This window comes from Saccostrea cucullata, unplaced genomic scaffold (assembly GCF_032062105.1).
Source record: "Saccostrea cucullata isolate Sc308-1 unplaced genomic scaffold, CSIRO_AGI_Scuc_v1 ctg10, whole genome shotgun sequence".
NCBI lineage: Eukaryota > Metazoa > Mollusca > Bivalvia > Ostreida > Ostreidae > Saccostrea > Saccostrea cuccullata.
Window position 1 is genome coordinate 159,025 of NW_026938566.1, and position 18,840 is coordinate 177,864.

Below are 18,840 nucleotides of genomic sequence, written 5' to 3' on the forward strand. Positions count from 1 at the left end.
ATCTCGCAAAAATAACTTAAAATATTTTTATTACACTTAAAATTTTTAACATGTTTAAAAATAACTTTCTAATAATAACAAAAAATAATAACTTTCTAGTAAATTTCTATTAACATAAAAATGTGCATTTGTATCAAATTGTTAACAAAGAAATTTTTCTTCAATATATGACTTATCATCAAGGGAGACATTTTGATTATGACATTTTAACTTATTAAAAATTTGACATACGAGGGTTGTCCCGTAAAATCGTGGACAAAGCGTTTTTCTCGAAAAGTAATAGCGCACTGAGCTGAAAATTTCAGTAAATGTTTATTTATCATATTTAAGTGCATGATAATTTTTTTGATATAATATAGGCAAAAATAAAGATTTTATTATGCTTGAATGTGCACGAGGTATTTCCTACGGCGCACGGTCAAAAAACCAAGGGTTTAATAAAGAATACACAAGTCTGAATTCAAAATAAAAGTTTTAAATACATAAGATTAGGATTAAATTACACTACTTCAATTCCACAATCAATTTTGTAGTCTTTTTAAAAATCTTAAGGCATTTGCTTAATTTTTGGCAGTTTCTCGAGCATTCGAAATGGGAAAGTGGTAAACACAACACACGAAAAATGGCGTTTTATGACGTTACGGCGCACCGGAGAACAGTTCAGTTTTATTTCTCTGTTGTAATGACACCTTTAGAGACTTGAAATGACCATAGAAGAAAAAAGATTATAAAAATATCACCGTATCTTAAGTATACAAATGAAATAGGAGTTTTATATAACACAGTTTTTTAACATGATCAAGTCCCCGGGGAGTACAAAACATACGGACAAACTCCTGATGTAATAGCAAAGGACGCTGTCACAGTAGACCGCCGATATGAGATTTTCTATTAGTTGAATGATGGTGGGAATATTGTCCGTAACTTACTAATAAATCTTCAGAAGATCGCACGAGGATGCCAACTGGTTCTTCGGCTGTTTATGGAGACTAAAGAATGTGTATCAATGAAATTCCTAAATTTAAGTCGGACTCATCCAACTTCATTTTAAGTAAAGATAAAACGTGACGCTGTTTTAGACACTTTGACGTTATAATTCATGCGCCGTAAGGTGATACAATACATGGCATAAAATCTCATAATTTGTTTATTTATGCATATATTTATTTGAAATTTGCCAAGTATATTACTAAAATATGTACCAAATAATAGTGAAAATTTCAGAACGCTGTTATGTTTATTTTTCACACTAGACAACTTGTCCACGATTTTACGGGACAACCCTCGTAAACATGCGCGTGATATGTACTTTGTCGTCATTTTATGAATTGAACAAGATAAATGATTTAAAAAATAATGAAATGTAAGGTCATGCTTATTGGTACCTTATTTTTCTATTAAAATGATCTCAAGAGAATAAAGTAGAACAAGTTAATAGCAGTGACATATCAGTTCCGCCTCATAGCATTGGACATCTCCATATGAGTGGAAAATTCATAAGAGAAACATATAACAACGAACGAAACATTGGACAGTTCATATCTTAAGCACAAAATATATCATGTCCTGAAACAGGTATATCAAAATTTGAACAAAGATAGGATATATCAGGTCTTGAACATATCTAAACATAGCAACTCTTTAGCAAAAACAAACATGAATTTCTACAAAAACAGAACATCTCACATCTCCATCAAATTAGAAGATATCCTGCCTATATCCTAAACAGAATATTCCAGACCTCTATCATTAACAGAACATATTAGATTTCCATCATCAATAGAACATATGTAATATCCATCATTAATAGAACATATCACATCTCAGGCATAAAAGGAAAATATCAGCGAGTTTCTCATAAATATAACATACCGGATCTTAAAACAGATTTGACCTATCATATCTTAAACATGGATGAAAGATATCAGCTTTTCGAAATATATCAAATGTAGAGAAATGTAGAGCATCTGGATAACATATCAGCTCTTGATCAGAGAAAGATCAATTCAGATCATAAATTGATAATACTGTATTTTTTAAATCGATAGAATATGCCACATCTCTATCATAAAAATTATATAACACACGTACGTTATAATGTTATCATAAACAGAATATACCAGATCTTCAATCTATTATAAAGGAATCTAAATTTTTAACATGAAAACATAGGACCTCATTGAAAATAGAATATAAGTTTGAAAATCTTCAACGCTTACATATTAATTATTGATAGAACATAATCAGGTCTTCATTATGATTTGTACATGCAAGATCTTTAACAGAACATAAGATTCTTCACACAACGTTATATATATCAAATCTTCAACACTGCATAGAATATTTCAGATATCATACATAAACAGAACATATTTCAACATCAATGCAACATATATGATTTTCGACATAATAGATGGAACAATTAAAATTCCTAAAACAAAATGTTCTTATTATTTTTACAATATTTTAATAATACTGAAGAAAATAATGATTACGATAAATAAATATATTTATCGTAATCACTATTTTCTTCAGTATTATTTTCCAAAACAATGCATACACTCGGGGTGAAACAAGGATGGTTACTGAACCGACTTAAAAGAAAACCCATGCTTCAATATCTCTATGTCGCATGCACTGATCTGTGCAGGTGATAACAACACGAGAATGGAGTTTTATGGCAGAGAATAACTAATTCTTCCCCCTTTCAGTTGGACACATTACCATCAGTAACTGTTTGTGGGCCTTGACATAACTTTGCATGAATGCAATAGCTTACACCAGAATAGTGTTTTAAAACTTTTAATGTAGCAAAATTCTAATCTTAAGGTTATGGGTAACATGGGAATATGCATTCAAAACGTCATGTGATCGTTACTACTGATTTACCAAAATACCAAAGAAAACTATTGTTACTATGAGAGAAATAACCAGGTAAAAGATAAAAAACAGACGATCCAAAACGCGCGCTAAATTTCGCCATTCCTCTAGTATCTGTTCTGAGTTGGTACTTTTATTAGTTTTTGTCTCTTGACAACTACTTTCTATTGAAAAAGAATGCACACTTTCTACCTCAACATCACATTTGTTTACACCCTGAAATAATAAAAATAAGAGATATGTCTTTAAAGAAATACATATAAAATGAACATTTATTTTAGAAAGCATGCATTTGTAACATTAAAAAGTTACAGACCTTGCTTATTACAGTTTCTGGCTTCTCCGAAGCGACTTTGGTCGTGTCACACAGCACAAATCGTAATTTTCTAAGAAAAATATTCTTGACTGATGAAGGCAATGGGCATGTCGATTCTCCACGGAAATGTAAATACAAGACACAGACGGCAAATGTACATGAGAGACAGACGATAACCATACACACAGAAAAGTATATCCCTGTAAAATAAAAGTTATCGTAATATCATTATTGACCCAATAACATTATGTAATTAGAAAAGTAACACTAAAATAGTAAAATTGAAATTTTAGGTATCAGTAAAGACCCTTCTTCGCACATGCACACACAAGCAATATCCCTCACCAATGATTGGAAAAGTTTCTGCGGATGCTGGTAACTTATCAGAAACAAGCAGAAGAAACACAGATAGTGACAGTAAAACAGTCACTTCAAGTGAAACTTTTTCTCCAGAGTCAGCTGGAATTATAAATCCAAGGGCGGCTAAAGCAACCACAAGAGTACATGGGAATATGATTGTCAGCACATAGAACCTGGGCTTTCTCTTCATGTGAAGGTAAAACGTCACATCCGGGAAAGGTTCTGGGCAGCATCCATAGTATACCACGTGACGTTCGCTCCGGAAGCTGACAACCTCCCACTCATTGCTCTTAACAAAAGAAGACAAATCTCCTACCAAAAAAAAATTTAAATACAGTATTGTCATGTTCTTAATTTTTCATCTATCAAATTCAAAATTTAGAACATGACACTAGCCATTTGAGCAGATTTGAAAAATTGTCATAATTGTACCATCATTACAACATGCAAATATTTATTTGCATATAATATATCACTGTAAATTTCTTTTTGTTTATGGTTGCAAAAGTATAACTGGATGAAAGAGTTTCACTTAAAGTTAAATATTGATCTTTAATTAAAAAGCGTCCTTTTTAATAATAATAATAATTAAAAAAATTAAAATCAATGACAATGACAAACCGGTAGATCTTCTGGCCACTAGATCAACCTCTTGCCCATTATAAGTCCAGGACCCTAGTGTTATGGTGCATTTTTGTGTGTCGTACGGGAAATATGTGACATCAACTGAACACGACATCTCCACAACTGTCGGAAAGTTGAAGTAGGCTGATCCGTCGGAATACACCGTGATCCGGTAAAATCCACGACCTGGCAAATTCTCACCCTCATGCGCACTGAGAAACAAATATAACTTAGGTGAAATGGAACATAAATTTTTAGAAAAAAATCTGTTTCCTTGCACCTATTAATCCGAATTATGCAGCCGAGTGTTATTCAGTGTACAACAATGCTCTCATTGTCCCATTATTAATTTACAAAATGAATTTAAAGCCTAGATAATTCTTACACTATAAAACATTAAAATGCACCTCTCAAAAAGAGTGATATCCGGTGTCCAAAGTTTGCTCATGGACACCGAAAAGGAAGCGAGTCCCCCGTACGTGGCAGACGTCCAGGCCAGATAGCAGTCTTTCCAGCTCTTGGTAAAATAAAAGTCTTAGAATGATTGACAAGAACTTAGCATACAGATATTTAATTGCATTGTCTCTCTTAAGTTGGGAAAGCTTTCTTTTACAAAAAAGATTGTCAACATTCCAGTAGTAAAATTTTACAGTACATGTATTGATGCTGAAACAAAATTCGAGTTGTGTTTAAACTGTTTCCCCAATATCTTCTTTATTCAACAATCTGAGTGATTTTGTGCCAAATCAATTGCAACTTTTTTTTTTCCTTTCAAAGTTACGATCAATGCAAAAAATTACACCTCTGAAACTTGTGACCTTGTCCTTAATAAACCCCTACTTTATAGCTACATAATCTGTACACATCCTCTACTTAGAAAGGGTCCTTTTATGAAAGATGAGCTTCCAATGTTATGGCCAGAAAAAGTTAATTTGAATACAATTTTATAAAAATTGACCAGTTGCTCTATGGAAGTAGGCAGTAGCTAGTAATATGAAGGAATAAGCAGACCTTCAAATGGTGGACCCACTCTTACCAATAAATAAATAAATCAAACATAAAAATAAATCAATTAACAAAGAGTCAAAGGAATAAAAAGAGAAAAAATGAATGTACTAGTAATCTACATTTTTCTTTTATCATTGATAAAATTATTTTATTGAATACAACATGTATACCTGACGTATCCACATCTTTAACTTCAACGTTTGTTCTCTTTCATTCTAAAAAAGTTTAAATACATAATTAAGTAAAAAGAACTTGCAAGAACTAATGATTTTCATAAATTGCAAGCATTTGTTAATTAGATTTAAAAAAAATAGCTGTAAACTGTCAATTTAATTGACATGTCGTTATTTTTTTGGTCGCTTTGAAGTGATATACGAATATTGTTACATTTAATCGGAATATCAAACAATGGTTATGTAAACTTCCTCTGCGATAGTAATTTCTTGTACAATTAAGAACCTTTGAGTATGTGTGGATATTTTGCTCTATTTAGAAATCAATGTAGAACCTTGAGAATAAACAGCTGCGATTGACATCGGTTAATATTTATTTTCTGTAGGGAGCTGTGGTGAAATAATACCCATGTTCCTTCGTGCATTCTTTTTTCAAGATTTCTCATACAGAATTATCTTAAGTGCTTTAATATCTATTTTAATTTCTTCGCTGCCTTTTGAATTGGTACTGGTATTCAATAAAGCAATAAAACAAAAACTAAGATTGATTTACATTTTTTTATCATTTATGTTTTAAGGTAGCAGACTATACCCCGGTATTTCAGTGACATCCTAACGACAATTTCACGAACTTTCGATCCCTGATTTCCATGTATAAAGTAAAATACTTTCGATGATATTGGTATAAAGTATTATTATAGCCCCAACAATCTGAGAAACTATAAACTCAATTTTTCAGTGATTATATATATATAATTTTTATTTATTCACCAATTAAGGGCCCTCTGGGGGCATATACAATTAAGAAACAAACAATATAATCATGATTATAACAATGCAAACTTCACTTGATCCTCACGTGTAAACGTTCTCAGATTTGAACTACTGATATACAGGGTAGTTCACAATGAAATATAAGCATTACATATAATTATAATAATACAATATGAAGAAAATAAAAATAATAATAAAATACCAAGCTCCTTTATACTGCAATGACCAGGTGGATAATAGCAAACAAGTACATGTAATCATATTATTATTAATCATATAATTAAAAAAAGTATATATATTTTGTTGGCCTGGTAGCATAAGATACCAAGGGACAATGCCTATTGAGCAGTCTGGAAAAAAAAAATGAAAAACCAGGTTGCTCGGTCTTGGACCTCAAGCAACCAAGACAGCATGTAGGATGAAAACTTAATTTGTTGGCCTGATCATAATATATTATTATCATATTTACCAGGGCAATAATGCAGGAGGGCAATATCTAAACTGACAACTCAATCTTTCAGTGATTATAACAATATAATATTAATGATATTTACCAGGGCAATAATTTCTCGAAGGGCAACATCTAGGCTGACGGTGATATTGGTGGTATGATTGCATCTGGGCAGAATTTCTGTGGTGTAGTTGGATAACAGGCTGCTGTAGAGATTCTGCTCTGTGGCAGAAGGTTTAGTCCCTGTTGGAGAAAAAATGCAGGATAACCACTATATAACCACTGTATGATCTGATGATGAAATAGATCATTTTTAGAAGAGGTCTATCTCTATGCAAAATCAACTACATCTGTAATATGATTTAGGTAATACCCTACTGTCTGTCAAAGAAAAGTAATTTGATTTGGCAGTAGTCAACATAGTATGGTTTCGCTATCAAATTAAAATTGTTGTAATACCATCTAAATTAAAAAAGCCTGTGATCAAAACTATGTATTACTTTAAAGACAAGTAAAATGGGAAAAAAAGTCAATATAAGAAATAAACAAAGAAGATGACATGATGCATACAATGACAACACAATTGTTTCTTCAGCTCATTGCAATAATACCAGACAAACAACAATGGATGCAATGTTATCTACTTCCTATACTTATCTAATGAGAAGAAAATTCAAATTTATATTTTAAAGAAATCTTACCTTTCAACGTTGAAATTAAAATTAAGAAAGAAATAACTTTTTCCATTTGAGTCAAAAATTCTAATTTCTCTACAACTTTCTTATAAATTCCGCTGCTGTTGAAAGCGAATACCGTGAATTTTAAATATGCAAGACATTTGCAGTTATTTGTTATTGACCAACCAAGCCCTTTTCTTGTATTTGTTGCCAATCAGCCATATTAAGGGTTAATTATCGGGTTCAGATCAATAACGTGTAAGCAATATAAATTCTGTTGGAAAATGGGTTGAAAATGTTGCCTTTGAGCCTGCAGTGTTGGGATAACATCAAGTTTATTTTTAAATTAGTTTCCTTCGGACCTTTATTTAATGAATTTAAAATACGTTTTACTAAGAAAATTGCTTATCCACATTGTATTTCATTGCTGGTTTTGTGTGTAAAGATGTTTTTTTTTATTTAGTCTATTTTACCTTTCTCTCTCAGCCCTATCAAGATCACATTTTTTTCTCGAGGATGGTCAAATATGTTTTTGTACACTATCAGATAAAGGAAAGATATTTGTTAATCCTGTCCTAAACCTACACATTATTTAAATGAAATATCAAGAACATGTTCTTAAAATAATTTTAACCATATACGATCTAAGCTTGAATATTGCGGTGATATGGTCCTCCATACCATCCCTTTCTTCCGCTCCCTCACCCCTGTCTGTATAGCTGATCATACTTTTATTGTTATTATTGAGAAAAAAGAAGATGTGTTTGTGAAACACTTTGCCCCAGATGGTAACAGAATTCTAGGGTGGAACGTGGTATACACTTACCCTTGACAACGCAATAGTTATGGGCTAGGTTAAAGTTGACAACAGACAGACAAGAACAAAAACTATCTACCACCCGGATTTTTCGATCCAGGAGCATAAAAATAAATAACAATAAATGTATAAAAACTGAAGTTATTTGTCTTTGAGACATAAAGTCTTTGTAAATAAAACATACTAAAGTAAGTGGCCTCCATATAAATACAAAAGGGTAAGGTTTCAGAGAAAATATCAAGGTATAAATGTAGTAACCTTACTTCTGATCTTTTCAAAGACCGCCCTAAAGAATCACCAATATGGACAAAATATGGATATCAAATAGAAGATTCTTGTATTGTCCATAATATGCAACACAAAGACATTTGCTGATCAAATACATGAATGAATAGAATAGAAAATATACAGTATATATTATATGCCATAAGGCCAGATAGAATTAATCTTTAGATTCTCATCCTAATTTGCTAAAATATTGGGGCGGGTGGGCGGATTTTATTTTTTATTTTTTATAATTGTTAAATTGGAAGTATCAACAAAACATGGACTCTCGTAAACATTTTTTGTTATGTTAATGCCAATATGAATAGATTTTATTCCTTTCATATTCTTTTAAATATTTAAAGAAGCTTCTTGCTTTAAAAAATTAAATATTTATTGTTAATTAAGAAATTATCAAGTACACAAATACGGCACACGCCAATCAAAATGGGGTGGGGATACCGTTAAATTGTGTATGCATGTCAGACTTCCTCAAATACCTTTTAGTTTTACCAACCTATGTTTTCTGTAAAATATCACATACTGGAAAACCTAGGCCTGAACAGTTTTAAGATTTAACATTTTCTTAGCATTCTTTAAAGTCTGCCTACGATGTTTTATTATTTTTTTTTTCAAAGAAAAATCACACACAGTTGGAGATCGTTTAAAACTTGACCAGGTGTTATTTTCCCTGTCTATTTTTCCTTAGTTAAAATCTCTCTAATTTGCTCAAGCCATTAACATGATTAATACTATCTAGACGTGTTGATGCTATTTTTTCTTCTCTACCTTTTTTACACTGACATTTTATCTTTTCATTACATATTTAAACTGCTTTTATTGCCGATTTTTCGCCATTCTTCACATGGCTCTTTTGCTATAAATAGCGACACGCGACTTTTAATACAGACGAGAGATAACTCTTAAACTTTGACCAAAATTCTTGCTGAATAAAAATACATGGAAAATACTTTTAACACCCAAAAATCGAAATAAAAAACACCGGGATGGGACATTTTGAGAGGGGCGGGCGGGGATGAGAATCTAAAGATTAATTTTATCTGGCCTAATATGGTGTTGATTTACAATGTCTGGATCACAATTTTTCATTTTCAGTCATGTACATACATCCTATAAAAAAACTCGAAGATTTTTTTTTATTTTAGTTTATTGTTACATGTTGTTGGAAATATTAATCTTTTATATGTATGCTATTTTGTCTGAATCAAGAACAATTTTTTGAATTTATGGGGTTTTTTTGTTGTTGCTTAAAATATACTTTTTTGCATTCTCTCTCTCATATTGTTTGAAAGTTTTATTAAATTATTATTAATCAAATAGATATATTCACAATATACTGTACATGTAATATCTATAAAAAGAGGTTTTCAGTCGATTATGTTGAATGTATATAAATAACCTTGGTTTACATCAGATGGTGCACTTTTAGTTATCATTGACAAGATTAATTTAGGACCCGAAAATACTCTTTGAGTTACCAATTTACGTAAACTGTTTTTACCAGGATTGGAAGTAAAAACAGTGCATAATTTATACGAATAATGCTGCCGAAATATTACCAGATCGAATTTTTTTTATTCTTCACGTCTCCGCAGTATTTGGCAGTTTGTGTTAGATAGGTCATTTGCAAACCAGAAATCAACCAGCATCACTCATACTTTCAATAAAACAGCTATGTTTTATGCAAAGTTGATTTTGAAAAAGTGGTCAAACAATACCGATTGCTTTTAAAATTTTTTTTATTTATTTGCACTGTTTTGCAGTTGTCGCTTTTGTCCATAACTGATTAGCAGGACCAGAATTCACCGTGTGATGAATAACCAAGACAATATACATCGACCATTTTATCATTGTTTGAAAGGCTGATCGGAGGAAATTCCAAGAGGACTTCCAAATACAAGAGGAAAGTTTGCATTGCAATTTAGATCTGTCCCTCCAAGAAGCACAAGATCTCTTCTTGTACAGCGGAGGAATTTGCCCACCACCACCACTACCCTTCAATGATGTCCTTTTATACGATTTTTGACCTCGCCTCAGATAAAGGTTTTAAAATTTGCAGATACTTGATATGAACGTTTTTAGAATATGTTTGGGGATGAAATATGATGAATATACTTAACCATGACATATATACCCATAATGTAAATTTAAAAAACTCAAATTTTAGCAACAAAGTTTTCTCTCTGTCTCTCTTTGGATTCATTCTAAATACCCCATGTATAGCAATTGATTATCTTCCCTACATTTTGTTAAATGTTAAAATGTACCAGTATTTGTGCCTTGGCTAATAGAGAAGGACCATAGGCATTTACGCGTGTCGTTCAATCCAGTTCATTACTCTGAAGAAGTATTTTTAAAAGCAAAATAAAGAATACCGGGGTATCATTGGATATAAATTTGTAAATAAAAGACATCATAGACAGAGTACTCGTAAAATTTACTTTCCATGGCACTGGTCAATTGTAAAATTGTTTATTTTTGCAAACTCCTCCCTTAAAAAAAATTACTTAAAAGTGATAAAAAAAAAATAAACGTGTCTTTTTTCACAAATTTGAATTGTTTGTATTTATTAGCTCGATCACAATTCGTTATTTTCACTGTTTTTCATTCATTATATGTTAAAACCATGGGGAATGAAAATCCCTTCGCTGTAAGCGTGAATTCATTACAAGCAGATTCGCTTTAAATAAATTATAATAATGTCAATCTAACCTAAATCACATATAGCAATAATTATAAGCAATCCACGAATCCTTTTTTTCTATAGTACATACTGTGCCCCAAGTTTAATTCCGAAATGGATAGGTGACAACTGCATTGCCATTCAATTTGTTATTTCTGTAAAAATCCCTTACACACAATGGATTATCTGGAGTTGCAATTTGATAGGACACGGGGACCCTACTGTATATCGCTGCTGCAGGATATTGTTATTTTAAAAAATAGAATTTTTCCAGTTTAATTTGTTTATGACGATAAAAAATATTTAAATCTAAATTTTAGAAGAGGACCATATTCCTAACTCTACCCCATACAGAACTGAAGGATTTCAATCTCTAAGCTAACACTTTACAGAGAACTGGTAGTTGTTTCTCTAAAGACAGGGAAGAGGATCTTACAACTTGTAAGTTGTTTTAATTAACATCTTCTTTTAAAAATTAATTTTATTTATATTCTGTCACCAAAAAATAAGTGATTATCAAAGTATATCAGGTATGTATACTAAGAAATGTAAATCCTATTTCTTATGAATATGCTTTTTCAATTGTGATCAAGTAGTTTTGTTTTCTTAAAAAATAATTTGATAAAAATAAGTTTTCAGTCATTAGTATCCCCCTAAAAAATTTAGAACTTTTCAATTTAAATTCGTTGAGACTGAGAAATTGTGTAATTTTTAGAAATATTAGTATATTTCCTTAAAGAAATTCATAGGTTTGCAAACTCGGTTTCATTCTTCTTATTACATATGCAGATTATTATTTTATTTATTGTTATTTGCCTTTTGTCTGCAAATTTTGAAAATTAATCCTTATTCATGTAATGTAAAAAAAAGTTGTTTGATTTTAAATATTTTTGTGAAAATTACAGAATCAAGAAGATCAATGACGAAAGTTATTTTTTCTTTTTACTGTAATTAAAATTAGAAGCTCTCGTATATAAATGATACTAATGCATTTGGAGAAATACGTGAAGATTTTATTTCCCTCTCGATAGCACCCTCGACAGATTACTACGTTTATTTACATATTGGATAAAACTTATTTGAAAAAAAATATATATATACTAAGAGATAAAGATTTAACATAATAAAAAAGGCTCGGAATGAAAAACGACAACAAAGACATAACAAACAAGCTTTTTACATTATATTCCCACGTAATCTTTCTGTAACCATTCATAAAAAAGTTCATACTATATATTAACTCGAATCTTTTATTCCAGTATACATCGTCTGGGTAAATATAATTCATAGGCTGGCATGTTCATTTTCTGTTGAAGATTTTAATCTCGCTTTACATGTATTTATTTATTTATATTCTTATTCAGTACACGAGGGCATGAAATGAGATTGTAGGGAATATGTGAGCGAGAAAGTGTGGAGATTGAGGGGTAAGAAGTCTTGGAAGAAAGAGAGTGGGATAGTAAGGGGTGAGAAGTCATGGGAAAAAAGAGTGGGAGAATAAGGGATGAGAAGTCGTGGGAGAAAGAGAGTGGGAGAGTGAGGGATGAGAAGTCGTGGGAGAAAAGAGAGTGTGGAAAGTGAGGGGTGAAAAGTCGTTGGAGAAAGAGAGTGGGAGAGTGAGGGATGAGAAGTCGTGGGAGAAAAGAGAGTATGGAGAGTGAGGGGTGAGAAGTCATGGGAGAAAGAGAGTGAGGGATGAGGAGTCCAGGGAGAAAAGAGAGTGGGGGAGTGAGGGGTGAGAAGTCGTGGGAGAGAGAGAGTGGGAGAGTGAGGGGTGAGAAGTCGTATACGAGAATGAGAATGCATGAGGAAGAAAAAGGGAGGGGGATAGAGAAAGAGAGAGAGAGTCGAGGGAGAAAAGGAGAGAGGAGAGGGAGGGGAGAAAGAGAGAAGGAGAGGGAGAAAGAGAATAGGGAGGGGAGAAAGAGTAAGATGGATAGTTTGAATGGAGGGAGAAAGAGAATGAGGAGTGAGAGAGTAGGGAACAGAAAGGTTTGAAGTATTAGGGATAGTGCAGGAGGGGGGAATGGGAAGAATGAAAGAGTAGGAAAGAAAGTGGGGAAGACTGGAGAGAGAATTGGTGAGAGTAGGGAGAGTGATGGGGAGTGGTGGTGGAGAGATGGGATGTGAGAGAGTCGGCGTGTGGGGTCGAGAAAAAGCAACGAAATCGACAAATACAAAAACGGACGGGGCTTGGTTGGTTGAAAGCTTTAACAAAGAGAAACCAAGATGGAAATTAAGCTACTTTCTGAATGACTCAAAGTTTCATTTTTTTACTCAATCTACTTTGCTTTATTTATTTCTTTCTTTTTAAAGGAGCTGGTTTGCATTGTGTGTGACATGGGATGCCCAAAGAGAGTCATTGTTGGTCTTTTAACTTTTCTTGGATTCCTCATTTTCTTTGGCTTCAGGACAGTGTTTACCATGGTTATGGTCTATGTTATCAAGGAAAATGACAACACCGGAGTGTCCTTGTTTGACAAGGTGAGAATAATAGCAAATATTTTCTTGATGTACTATAAAATATCACTGTTCATGGGTGATCAATGGTCGCGGATTTCATAAGTTGCCTTAACCCTCAAATTCATATACCCATGAACGTTAACATTAATCTTTTATATGCATATTTTACAAGCTATCATCGAAGTAATTTCCTCGTGAACGTTCCCCGCTAACATTAGGGGAGTTTCAGGGATAAACCCATTTTGGTCCATATTTTTTGGTGCTGTTAACCACGGATATTTTATAATTTTCCCAATCTCCTCAATATAGGGGATTTTTAACGTTACTCTCTTCAGTTAAGACATTTATCAAACCTGATAAACCCATACCAGAACTAAGTCGGAATCTTTTAGATTCCACCAGAAGTTTCAAAGAAGTACAAAGCCATCCTTGTAGATATAATGAAAGTAGATGTTTAAACGTAGTCGTATACTTTTGAAGAATGGATACTTTTAATTTATAGAGAATAGAAAAAAGAATTTCCATCATTTTTTTTGTTTCCTTATCTATCACTTTTTTTTAAATTCAAGTGCACCTTGAATGGTACCTCTAATGATCTACAATTAAACTGGAGTGTATCGCTGTCCCAGTACCTCAGCACGGCCTACTTTCTGGGATACTTAATAACGCAACTACCAGGAGGATATTTAGCTGTCCGGTTTTCCCCAACTAAGTAATGTGATTTTTATACAATTAAAAAATAAATTTCAAATTAACAAATTTTATTAGAGGACAGTATTTCCTCCAAATAAAATATGGTCTGACTTTTTAAAAATCTAAAAATCCTAATATTTTTTTCTAGAGTGTTTGGAGGAGCCATTCTTATAAGTTCATCCTGTTTCTTGATAATGGCATTTTTCTTGAAGTACAGTCCAATCGTTGCTTATGTTGCTAGAATTATCCAAGGACTTGCAGAGGTATATGTAACAGATGTTTTATATTTTTTGATTCACAACGGAAATTTTCATTGTACTTTCTTGGATATACGAGCATAACTCATTTCAAAGGGCACGTGTCAACCCGCCATGGGTGCTGTAATGTCATCCTGGGCACCGAAATCGGAACGAGCGAGAATGGTGGGACTGTCGTATTCAGGTATTCTTTTAATTCACGTAGGGAAAAGTCTCTTCAAAGTTTCATTTCAAAAACATTTGATGTATACTGGTATATATGAAAATTTTTATGTGATGATATACAGAGCTACCCTCTAAAGTTTAATTAACACTTTAAAACATTTAATTTAAACACACTTTATCGAAAGCAAACGTGAAGAATTCGGAAATATAGGTTTTGATTTGTTTCTAAAATTTTACAAATAAATCTATCAAAACATTTTAGATACTAAAAGAATTGCACTATTTTACATCATTTTATTTCTAGAATTGTAAGAAAAGAATGGCTTATGATAACCAGTATACATGTATATAATTGAAGGTATTTACCTGAGCGCATCACTGGGATCTGCTATAGCGGGAAGTACCACATGTTACGTCAGCTGGAACGCTGCACTCTTCATCTATGGTATAAATCTGAATCTGATGGTGGATTTGCAGACAATTTCATTGATATTTCAAACAAAATAAGAGTTCATAATTTCAAAAAATAAAATACCAAATGATAGACATCTTTCAAAAAAAAAATACAGACATGCAAAATACAACAGGCATAAAATATTTGAAAAAAAGTATAAATACATGTATGTCCTGTGAATGATAAAACGTCTGAATAATAGATTTTAATATTCAGTCATTAACTAAAACATTAAAGTACTTTTTATTATGCAGGAGGTATGGGCATTCTTTGGTCGTTTGTTTGGTTTTGCATGGTATATGACAGTCCACTGATGCATCCATCATTGAGTGAAAAGGAGAGGGACATATTTGAGAAAGAAGGTTCCAACATCTTAAAGTCTTCCTCAGATCTTGTAAGAATTCATATTATGATGAACATTGATTTTAACAAAAAATGCGAAATAAAATCTGTTTTTAAAAACCAATGTACTTTATATTTATAAAGGCTAAAAGTGTTCCTTGGCGGCGGTTATTGACGTCACTTCCTGTCTGGGCATTGTACCTGGCCAATTTCACCAGATCCTGGGTTTTCGCTATGATCATTTTTGAAATTCCTCAATATTTTACGGATGCATTTGCTCTTAATGTGTCAACGGTAAAATTAAAATTACATAGTAGTACTGAAAGCCTTAATAATGCACATCTGTAAGGTAAATGGTTCATAAACAAAATTAAAGGTACCTTTGTGTTAAAAAAAATATGCATTTTTTTCTTCTCCCAGATTGGATTCTTGACTTGTTTCCCGCCAATTCTAATGACTGTGTCTGTAGTATTTGGAGGAATCTTCGTAGACAAACTAGTGAAAACTGAAAAAGTTTCAGTAACTGCTGGGCGTAAATTATCTCTTTGTATAGGTATTTGATTTAATTATCTGAGGTGTCTAAAACTTGATTCTTTTCATCCACACAACAAATAAATAATATATTGATTATATTTCTATATATTTTCAAGGTTTTGGATCAGAGTCCTTGTGCATTTTAGCTCTTGGTTTTGCTAGAGATTACAGCACAGCCGCTGTTCTTATAGTAGTTGCAGAGGGACTGGCAGGACTGTCTATTGCAAGTATGTTCATTTATTAACTCATTTTACATTTAACCCATTCAAACATTTTACTATTTAGTAATATTCTTATTATAGGTTTTAAAGTCAATCCCGTTGACTTAGCCCCTCAATATGCCAGTGTTTTGACGGGAATAGTGAGGTCTGGGGTTCTAGGGGCTGCCATCGGTACTGCAATTGCTGGGGCTCTCAGAGAGAAGGTGAATTATTACTTTTTGAACTTTATTTTTCAAGAGAAAATTTATTAACAATGTTTAGTGTAATACTGAAGAGCAGTCTTAGTAAAAAGTCCCTTTCCTTGACAAAAGCATTTCATTGATACCGGGTTAGGCCTGTTACTTTTTCCAATCTTCTTAAGCGAGAATCAAAGAGACCAAGGTGGGTCATTTTTAGATATGAAACACAATCACCTATTCTTCTTTCATATTTTTCTATCTGCAATTTTGTAGCAGTCAAACCCATAGTGGATTTGTTAGTTAATTTAATTTGTACATCTTTGTATTAATTGATAAATGGATTTTTTTGCCCTCTAGAATGCAGAGTCTTGGTACAGAATCTTCTTCATCACCGGATCAGTACATTTATTTGCTGTTATATTCTACTCTGTGTTTGGGTCAGGACAACAGCAAGGGTGGGCTCAGACAGAATATACTATGTTAGATATACCAAAGGGTGATTCAGTGTACGGGTCCACTGTCATATCACTCGAGAAAACCAAAGACAACCTAGCAGAGATCGAGAAATCTAATACTGAGGAAAATCATAATGGCATTATTCCCAACGAAGATATTCCAGACAAGAAATAGGTTGTTATTCAGTGCACTAATAAAATATGAATAAAATACATTTTTTTCTAATTCAATGTTTTAAATGCTTGTGATTATAATTTGTTTTCCTGTGAACTTGTCAAACAAGAACTTTTCATGTGCTTATATTTGCATACACACTGCTTTCTCCCACTATGAACATGCAGTCATCAACTGCGTTCATAGGACTATAGACGCAACTTCTTCTGCTATGAATGCAACTGCTACATCTCACTCGTGTAGTACAAGTTTTACTACACTTATATGAAGTGTTGAGAAGTATATATATGAAATCTTTTGCTAAAGGAATACGAGGGTTGATCCAAAAGTTCGTGGAATTTCTTTCTACAATTTTATCTTGATCTTATGAAAGCAAACAACAGGCATATTTATAATACAGAGTCATGATGCAACAATATTGGAAATTTTCACCACTTTCCAATCACCAATAATGTCACCCGAGCTTTCTGAAAATGGATTGTTGTGAAACACGGGAGAGACTTCGACGTTACGTCAAGTTAAATTTATCGCGTCGTTATAGTAGCATCTCACCTTAATATCAAAATTCGAATATGTAATTCTACAAAATGCTGACCTTTTTAAAAAAAATATTTTTCTTAAGAAAAGCCTGGTTATCCTTTCACACCAACTTGCTCTGTATCTTCATTTTTCACTCAATTTCAAAATACTCCCATCTTTCCACATGATGTTCCAATTTCAGTAGCAATGTCAAGAACAGTACGTCAGTCGACAACGTCCATTAACGCTTTTAATATGAGTAAGTGGTATAAACACTTAAAACAGTGCCTCCGAAAAGCGGTCACACCTTTAATCAACATTCATGGAAGTTCTTTTTTTTAAATTTCATATGCCACTGAAAAACAGTAACTAAATGCGTTTTTCCTAAACCAATGTCAGTAATATACGTGTTTACGATATTGTTATCCCAGGATTTTCACAAAACATATGAATTGACCGAAATTTGACGTTGTCTAACAACTCAAAGATGAACAATGAATCATCAACTAATAAACTTAATATCCAGTAAAATCAGTAAAACTTTTACACAAAGGTTTATAAAAAGTCAAGTAATCGTAATAATATTTTTGTTTTATTTACCACATAGGTCGGTTTTATTCTCACTTCACATATTAAGAATTAAAATGATCAATTAACGCGTTAATGTTTCCCCCGCATTTCCAAACAACTGTTTCTATGGCAACTGCTATGGAGTTACTATAATAAATATTTAAAATGCTCTTTTATTCAAAATATTCAACAAGTGTCTATATTCTCATTTAAAACTTTCAACAAATTTCACTTAAAAATAAATAAAATATGAAGAAATTCCACGTTCTTGTGGAACAACACTCGTAAATATAAGTTTTTAATAATATTCTTTGAAAAAAAGAAATTCAGAATATTTAAAATTGCTGATTTATATCTTTAAAAATTTAATTTTGGTCAATGTATTTAATTGTAAAATAAAACTTTTTAAGAATTGTAGAGAAATGCCATATTTTTATTTTTTCGTATCATATTTTTGCATATTTGTACAAAGAACGGTAACTCTTCACACTTGGGTAATAATATTCAGAAAAAGAAAATTTCTTTAACTAGTATAGCTATTTCAAGAATGATTTCAGCTCTGAAAAATAAATAAAAAAACTAAAAAAATCACAGAAAAGCATTCTGGAGTAATAATCATTATTAAAGCATTATCATTTTTCATCATAGTGTTTTAAATCATTGATTTTTGTCAGAGGGTTTCAATAACGTTGATCGTTGATGTCACAGCTGCATAAAAACAAAAAGTAAGAGAATGTGATGACGGCACGGCTTCTATCCAGATAA

At 32.2% G+C, this 18,840-nt stretch overlaps 3 protein-coding genes across 3 annotated transcripts; 2 read left to right on the forward strand and 1 right to left on the reverse strand.

Annotated features, from left to right (window-relative positions):
* Positions 1-2,546: 2,546 nt before the first annotated feature.
* LOC134250641 (neuronal acetylcholine receptor subunit alpha-10-like) lies at positions 2,547-7,990 on the reverse strand. The gene is made up of 8 exons (XM_062732993.1): positions 7,945-7,990; positions 6,690-6,829; positions 5,359-5,403; positions 4,588-4,697; positions 4,178-4,392; positions 3,542-3,868; positions 3,197-3,396; positions 2,547-3,096 (listed from the first exon to the last, which is right to left on the reverse strand). The coding sequence occupies exons 1-8, from the start codon at positions 7,988-7,990 to the stop codon at positions 2,878-2,880; spliced, it is 1,302 nt and encodes a 433-aa protein (XP_062588977.1). The 3' UTR covers positions 2,547-2,877.
* Positions 7,991-14,105: 6,115 nt separating this feature from the next.
* LOC134250690 (probable vesicular glutamate transporter eat-4) lies at positions 14,106-15,164 on the forward strand. The gene is made up of 3 exons (XM_062733058.1): positions 14,106-14,467; positions 14,558-14,645; positions 14,985-15,164. The coding sequence occupies exons 1-3, from the start codon at positions 14,399-14,401 to the stop codon at positions 15,131-15,133; spliced, it is 306 nt and encodes a 101-aa protein (XP_062589042.1). The 5' UTR covers positions 14,106-14,398; the 3' UTR covers positions 15,134-15,164.
* Positions 15,165-15,234: 70 nt separating this feature from the next.
* On the forward strand, positions 15,235-16,986 carry LOC134250643 (vesicular glutamate transporter 1-like). Its single transcript, XM_062732994.1, has 6 exons — positions 15,235-15,474; positions 15,567-15,716; positions 15,843-15,975; positions 16,073-16,183; positions 16,259-16,380; positions 16,714-16,986. The coding sequence occupies exons 1-6, from the start codon at positions 15,340-15,342 to the stop codon at positions 16,984-16,986; spliced, it is 924 nt and encodes a 307-aa protein (XP_062588978.1). The 5' UTR covers positions 15,235-15,339.
* Positions 16,987-18,840: the final 1,854 nt, after the last annotated feature.

Coding starts and splice junctions, on each gene's coding strand:
- LOC134250641 (XM_062732993.1), bottom strand. CDS start 7,990: ATGATCAGCTATACAGACAGGGGTGAGGGAGCGGAAGAAAGGGATG. Junction 5,404..6,689: donor TTCGAGAAATTATTGCCCTG/GTAAATATCATT, acceptor AAACTTTTTTAG/AATGAAAGAGAACAAACGTT. Junction 4,393..4,587: donor GATATCACTCTTTTTGAGAG/GTGCATTTTAAT, acceptor TTTGTTTCTCAG/TGCGCATGAGGGTGAGAATT.
- LOC134250690 (XM_062733058.1), top strand. CDS start 14,399: ATGGCATTTTTCTTGAAGTACAGTCCAATCGTTGCTTATGTTGCTAGA. Junction 14,468..14,557: donor TTATCCAAGGACTTGCAGAG/GTATATGTAACA, acceptor CTCATTTCAAAG/GGCACGTGTCAACCCGCCAT. Junction 14,646..14,984: donor GGTGGGACTGTCGTATTCAG/GTATTCTTTTAA, acceptor ATATAATTGAAG/GTATTTACCTGAGCGCATCA.
- LOC134250643 (XM_062732994.1), top strand. CDS start 15,340: ATGGGCATTCTTTGGTCGTTTGTTTGGTTTTGCATGGTATATGACAGT. Junction 15,475..15,566: donor TAAAGTCTTCCTCAGATCTT/GTAAGAATTCAT, acceptor ATATTTATAAAG/GCTAAAAGTGTTCCTTGGCG. Junction 16,184..16,258: donor GGCAGGACTGTCTATTGCAA/GTATGTTCATTT, acceptor TTCTTATTATAG/GTTTTAAAGTCAATCCCGTT.